The following is a 7,489-nucleotide window of genomic DNA, read 5'->3' on the forward strand; positions in this document are numbered from 1 at the left end:
TGGTGGTGAGGGAGGAGGTATGGGGGCAGGTGTAGCACTTCCTGCGGTTGCAGGGAAAAGTGCCGGGTGTGGTGGAGCTGGACGGGAGTGTGGAGCGGACAAGGGAGTCACGGAGAGAGTTGTCCCTCCGGAAAGCAGATAAGGGTGGGGAGGGAAAGATGTCTTTGGTGGTGGGGTCGGATTGCAGATGGCGGAAGTGTCGGAGGATGATGCGTTGGATCCGGAGGTTGGTGGGGTGGTACGTGAGAACGAGGGGGATTCTTTTTTGGTTCTTATTGCGTGGACGGGGTGTGAGGGATGAGTTGCGGGAGACACGGTTGAGGGCGTTCTCGACCACTGAGGGGGGGGAAGTTACGGTCCTTGAAAAACGAGGACAACTGAGATGTACGGGAGTGGAATGCCTCATCCTGGGAGCAGATGCGGCGGAGGCGAAGGAATTGGGAATAGGGGATAGCATTTTTGCAGGAAGGTGGGTGGGAGGAGGAGTATTCTAGGTAGCTGTGGGAGTCGGTGGGCTTGAAACGAATATCGGTTTCTAGGTGGTTGCCCGATATGGAGACAGAGAGGTCCAGGAAGGGGAGCGAGGTATTAGAGATGGTCCAGGTAAACTTAAGGTTGGGGTGGAAGGTGTTGGTGAAGTGGATGAACTGTTCGAGCTCCTCAGGGGAGCACGAGGCGGCGCCGATACAGTCATCAATGTAACGGAGGAAGAGGTGGGGTTTAAGGCCAGTGTAGGTACGGAAGAGGGATTGTTCCACGTAACCTACAAAGAGGCAGGCGTAGCTTGGGCCCATGCGGGTACCCATGGCCACCCCCTTTGTCTGTAGGAAGTGGGAGGAATTGAAAGAGAAGTTGTTGAGTGTGAGGACGAGTTCGGCTAAGCGGATGAGGGTGTCAGTGGAGGGGGACTGGTCGGGCCTGTGGGACAGGAAGAAGCGGAGGGCCTTTAGGCCATCTGCATGGGGAATGCAGGTGTAGAGGGACTGGATGTCCATGGAAAAGATGTGTTGGGGACCAGGGAATTGGAAGTTCTGGAGGAGGTGGAGGGCGTGGGTGGTGTCACGGACATAGGGAGGGAGTTCCTGGACCAAGGGGGAGAAAATGGAGTCCAGATAGTTGGAGATCAGTCCGGGGGGGGCAGGAGCAGGCGGAGACAATGGGTCGACCAGGGCATTCAGGTTTGTGGATTTTGGGAAGGAGATAGAAGCGGGCAGTGCGAGGTTGGGGAACGATGGGGTTGGAGGCCGTGGGTGGGAGGTCACCTGAGGTGATGAGGTTGTGGATGGTTTGGGAGATGATGGTTTGGTGCTCAGGGGTGGGGTCATGATCAAGGGGGCGGTAGGAGGAGGTGTCGGAGAGTTGGCGACTGGCCTCGGCAATGTAGAGGTCAGTGCGCCATACTACAACTGCGCCTCCCTTGTCCGCGGATTTTATGGTGAGGCTGGGATTGGAGCGGAGGGCTGCACGTTCTGCGGGGGAGAGGTTGGAGTGGGTGAGAGGGGTGGAGAGGTTGAGGCAATTGATGTCTTGACGGCAGTTGGAGATGAAGAGGTCGTGGGAGGGTAGGAGGCCTTGGGGTGGTGTCCAGGAGGAGGGGGTGTGTTGGAAGTGGGAGAAGGGGTCAGTAGAGGGAGGGTTAGGTTCACGGTTGAAGAAGTAAGCGTGGAGGCGGAGGCGGTGGAAAAACTGCTCTATGTCCAAGCGTGAGCGGTATTCGTTCATCTGTGGGTGGAGGGGGACAAAGGTGAGCCCTTTACTGAGGACTGACAGTTCGTCCTCAGTAAGGGGGAGGTCTGGGGGAATGGTGAAGACTCGGCAGGGCTGGGTGCTATTGTCCCCTCTGGAGCTGCTGGCTGTGGAGGCTGTGGGTGGAGCGACGTCGGCGTCAGCTGTGGGTGGAGTTGCGTCGGCGTCAGCGGTGGGCGGAGTTGCATCCGCGTCGGTGATGGGCGGAGCGGCGTCGGCGGCAGCAGTAGTGGTGACGGTAGTCGCGACTTCAGTGTCGGTGGTGTTGGTCTCGGTCTCGGAAACGGAGGCGGTGGCAACGGCAGCGATGGTGTTCGCTGTCCCGGAAGTGGGGAACCCGCCGGTGGCGGATGTGACGTCATCTGTGGGTTCTCCGATAGTGGCCTCATGGCCAATGACGGCGGGCCCATTGTGGGGAAGGTCCTGGGTACGGCTGGGGATTTGGGGGGTGGAGGAAGCCCGTTTTGGGTGGTAGGCACCAGTAAGTTTACTGTACTTACGATTTTTAGTGTCCAATAAAGCTGAGTAGAATTGTGAGTTCAGGTTGTGGATCCGACGAAGAATAAAAAACAGGAGAGGTCCTTTGCAGGTCTGGGAGAGGGAGGCTGCATTGCTGCAAGTGCGTGTTTCAGGACCAGCAACTCATATTCGGCTTGGGAACCCTGCAGCCCAATGGTAGCAATGTGGATTTCACAAGCTTCAAAATCTCCCCTCCCCCTACCGCATCCCAAAACCAGTCCAGCTCGTCCCCACCTCCCTAACCTGTTCTTCCTCCCACCTATCCCCTCCTCCCACCTCAAGCCGCACCCCCATCTCCTACCGACTAACCTCATCCCGCCCCCTTGACCTGTCCGTCCTCCCTGGACTGACCTATCCCCTCCCTAACTCCCCACCTACACTCACCTTTACTGGCCCCATCCCCGCCTCTTCGACCTGTTTGTTTCCTCTCCACCTATCCTCTCCTCTATCCATCTTCTATCCGCTTCCCACTCTCTCCCTATTTATTTCAGAACCCCCTTCCCCTCCCCCTTTTCTGATGAAGGGTCTAGGCCCGAAACGTCAGCCTTTCTGCTCCTATGATGCTGCTTGGCATGCTGTGTTCATCCAGCCCTCCACCTTGTTGTCTCGGATTCTCCAGCATCTGCAGTTCCTACTATCTCTGATTCAACAGGATATAGATAGATTGACGACTTGGGCACAGAAATGGCAGATGGAGTTCAATCCAGACAAATGCAAGGTGATGCATTCTGGAGAATCAAATTTAGGTTTGAATTATACTGTTAACGGCAGAACCCTTAGGAACATTAACATACAGATGGATCTGGGCATGCAGATCCACAGTTCCCTAAAAGTGGCAACACAGGTGGCCAAAGTGATTAAGAAGGCATATGGTATGCTTGCCTTCATCGCCTGGGGCGCAGAGTCCAAGACCTGTCCCCATCTTCTCTCCCACCTATCCGCCCCACCCTTCCCACTGACTAATCACCACCACCCTTCACCTGCATCCACCTATCATCATTCTACCTACCTTCCCCTAGCCCCACCCCTCCTCCCTCTATTTATTTCCCAGCTCCCTTCCCCCTCCCTAGTTCTGAAGAAGGGTCCCGACCGGAAACGTCAACTTTCCTGCTCCTCTGATGCTGCCTGACCTGCTGTGCTCCTCCAGCTCCACACCATATCGACTCTGCCTCCAGCATTTGCAGCTCTTGCTATCTGCGAGCAGCAATATAAAACTCTTGCTGGGCCGCAGTTGGAGTATTGTGTGCAGTTTTGGTTGTCACATTACCAGGAGGACGTGAAAGCTTTGGAAAGAGTGCAGAGAAGGTTCACCAGGATTTTGCTCAATCTTGAAGGCATTGGCCATGAGGAAAAACTAGGATTATTTTCACTGGAGAGACGGCAGCCGAGAGGAGACCTGATAGAGGTCTACAAAATTGAGGCATTGATAGGATGGATTGATAGGGGGCAATGGTTCAAGGTGAGAAGGCAGAAGTGTTTTCTGCAGAGAGTGGTAGCAGCCTGGAATGCACTGCCAGAGAAGGTGGTGGAAGCAGGCACATTGGCAACATTTAACAGACATCTGGATAATTAAATGAATAGGGAGGGAATTGAGGGATACGGATTGAATAAGGGCAGAAGATTTGATTGTTTAATTTAGTTAGGGCACAATGACCAGCATAGGCTGGAGGGCCAAAAGGCCTGTTCCTGTGCCATACTTCTCTTTTGCTCTTTCATGGGACAAAGGAAATATAGTGGCAGACATTTTTTAAGATAATATTTAACAACTCTCAGCCAATCGTAACATCCCAATCATAAAGAAAGACTCAGAGGATGCATCATCTTTACCTAAATAAGCAAATTAACAGTTGTCACAAAATGAAAGGGTCACTGTACAATTCTCTGCAGGGTTGTGATAGGTGACAAGTTTGGATAGATTTTAAGGACCAGCAAAAAAAATGACTAAAATAACAAGGTAAAAAATGAAAGAAAGCTAGCTAATAATAGTAAAGACACTTGAATAGCAAAAGATGAACAAGAGGAGGAATGTGAAACAATCAACACCATCATGGAAATGCAGGAAAACTATAAAACCTAAAGGCTAACAGGTCCCTGGGACCAGATGGCCTGCATTCTAGGATATTAAAAGAAGTAGCTGCAAAGCATTGATTATAATTTTCCAAAATGAAAAACTCTGGAAGGGTCTCAGCATATTGAAAAATAGCTAATGTAACACCATTCAAAAAAGGAGGGTGACAGAAAACTGGAAACTTTAGGTCACTAAGCCTAATACCTGGCACAAAGTAATTGCTCAAATCTATTATTAAGGGGATTATAGCAGGATACTTAGAAAATTATATGAAGGCAGAATCAACATGGTTTTGTGGAAGGGCAACCATGTTTAACTATATTATTAAATATTTTAAGGAAGAAACAAGCGAATTGGATAAAGAGGAACCTGTGGATGCGGTGTACTTGGATGTCCAAAAGACACACCATAAAGTGACACATCAAAGGGTACTACATAAACTAGGTAAGAGTTAAAATATTAACATGGATAAGGAATTACTTACCTCGTTTACAGGAAGCAGAACAGAGGAATTTATGGGACTATTTAGTTTGGCAGCTGCAACTAATGGAATGCCACAAGACAAGGCGCTGGGTCCTCACCTATCAACAATTTCTTTCAATGGCTGGCAACCAAACATATGACTCTGAAATTTGCCAAAGATAGGGAAGAAATCAAGTTGTCAAAAAGAGATAGAGAGTTTGCACAAGGATATAAATAAGTTAAAGCAGGAGGCAAAGATTCAGCAGATGCAGTATAATGTGGGAAATTGCGAACTCATCCTGGAAGAATAGAAAAGAAATATACTATTTAAATAGAGAGAGATTTCAAAACTGTGGCACAGAGTTATCTGGATATGCTCATTTAGAAATCACAGAAAGTCAATTTACAGGTGCAGAATGTGAATAGGAAGTCAAATGTAATGTTATTATTTATTTTTAAGGGAAATGGAATATAAAGGAAGGGTAATTTTACTGTAGCTATACAGAGCCTGCTGGAATATCTGAAGTATGTGGGCAATTTTGGTCTTCTCATTTAAAAAGGATAGAATTGTGTCTCAAGCATTTCAGAGAAGATTTATTTGATTCATTCCTGTGATGAAGAGCTGATCTCATGAAGAAAGATTGAGCACGTGGGCCTTTATTCATTGGGCTTTAGAAAAATTAGTGATGTTCCTACTGAAAAACGACCATGCAGAAACTTGGCAGGGTGAATACGGAAGGGATGTTTCCCCTTGTCTGACAGACTAGGACTGCAGGACACTTTAAAAAGCTGTTTTTGAAGAGGAGACAAGGAGAAGTTTGTTCTCTCATGTAGCAAGGGGGAAAAGAGATAGGAAAGTGGAGTTGAAACCATGATCAGATCAACCATGGTCTCACTGAATGGCAGAACAGACTCATCAGGTGAGTGAATATTCCTACATTTAGCTAAGCAGTCAGTGTCACCCAATAAAAGCATCTCATTCACGTATCCATCCTACAATCTAGCTTTAAAGGAGATCTAATGAAATCTGGGAGCAAGGTACTAATTTCCCTGAAATAGATAAGAGCATACAAAACAGGGTACATATACAAAAAAACTTACAGCCTTGACATACACATCATGAACTAATACATATTTCATAAAAATGTCAACCACACAAAATGAATGAATAAATTAGCCCCAAAGAAAACAAAGTTATCTGTTTTGAAAGCCACTGACGTCTAATATTCTAAGACTTATTCTGCTGGACGATAAGACTTCGTGGATCCTTTAACTGGGACATGTCATACATGTAGTTTGACAGGCCCATATTATTCAGTGTAACATAACATTTTTGAATGTATCACGTTCAATTTGTGTATGAGACCTCAAAACATTTGTTTAACTTTTGCAGGAGAACAACATGTATGTTGCAACCGAATGTTGTCAGTTTCAATAAGTAGCCATTGTGGTTTGAAAAGATCTTCAGGAAAGTTACACATGTAAAACCTACTTTATAAGTGAGTGATGTCGAATTCACACGTTGACCATAACCCTCACTTCCACTGTCCATAGACTCACCTTTTCTTTCTTTGATTCATTACTTCGTCCCTGATCCAACGCAGGTTTAACTTTATTTCCCTCAGTTTGTTCATCCCGCACATGCTGTTTGGAAGCTTTCTTTTTGTTCCGGATATACGTTCCAGATTTCTTCATTGCTCAGCTTATGTCCAAATTCACACACATGTAGCAAGAGTAATTTCAACCAAACTTAAAAAGAATCTGTCAGACCTCGTCCCCAAAGAAGAGTGGCTGGATCTATTCTCCTAACCGCAGCCGACGGAGAAACAACATCCTTGGAAGGATGAACCACATTGACTGGTTTCTTGTCTTCGTATCTAATTGAGAGATAAAAGGGGGGAATATCTTTGGGCGATGAATCGAGAAGTGGTGGACGGAGGAGGATGCGACTCCGCCTTCAGCCAAGCATTTTCACCGAGTCTAAGGGCCGGGAGCTGCTCTCATGGGGACAAAGCGGGGGCTGAGAGAGCAGCGGCCACTCACTCACAAGCTGCTGCTGCCGCTGTTAAAACTCGGCCTGGATGTAGCTCTGGCTCTGGGTTCACACACACTCTCACCGCCCGCTCCCACAGACCAGGAGCCGCCTCCCGCCGCTGCCAACACCAACCCCCTCCGCTCTCAGCATGGCCACCCTGAGTGCCCACACCACGGAAAGTTACCGTGTCCCACATCAGCCGCGGCTCCCGCAGGGGGGAGAACACATTCTTTCTTTTGTGGGTTGGGGTGGGTGGGATAAATAAAATTATTGTTATGGTTTATTCGCCTTTAACAGAACTCACTTCCGGTTGGCTGCGTACTTGACCTTTCAGCCGGACGTAGATGCTGTGCTCCCCTCCCCATAGGGAGTGTGCGGGTGGCGGTTAGTTAGAACGTAAACGTTTTGTTTGATACGATTTAACGGTCGCCTTGGTTCAGATTCATTTATCAACAAATGGATCGTCCAGCGCTGGAGGACTATGCCCTCTGCCATAACCGGACTTTATTTCCCCTGTTTGTTTCACCGGTACTGCTCATGGCTTCTTGCTGTTTCCAAAGTCAAGTTGACCCGAATCCCAGGAGAGAGACTGTTAACGAGGGGCTTTTTTTCCCCCCTAAACAACACGTCTACTTTCCAAATAAGAAAATAGTGGCAAG

General features: G+C 48.3%; 1 protein-coding gene across 1 annotated transcript in view; it reads right to left on the bottom strand.

Moving 5' to 3' along the window:
- LOC125484230 (microtubule-associated serine/threonine-protein kinase 2-like) overlaps positions 1-7,077 on the bottom strand; it is a 26,736-nt gene extending 19,659 nt beyond the window's left edge. The window contains exon 1 of the mRNA XM_048602102.1: positions 6,356-7,077. Within this exon, the coding sequence (XP_048458059.1) occupies positions 6,356-6,490 (135 nt within the window). The 5' untranslated portion in view covers positions 6,491-7,077. The remainder of the gene's footprint in view (positions 1-6,355) is intronic.
- Positions 7,078-7,489: the final 412 nt, after the last annotated feature.

The sequence above is a fragment of the Rhincodon typus genome, chromosome 10, assembly GCF_021869965.1.
Source record: "Rhincodon typus isolate 14 chromosome 10, sRhiTyp1.1, whole genome shotgun sequence".
Taxonomy (NCBI): Eukaryota; Metazoa; Chordata; class Chondrichthyes; order Orectolobiformes; family Rhincodontidae; genus Rhincodon; species Rhincodon typus.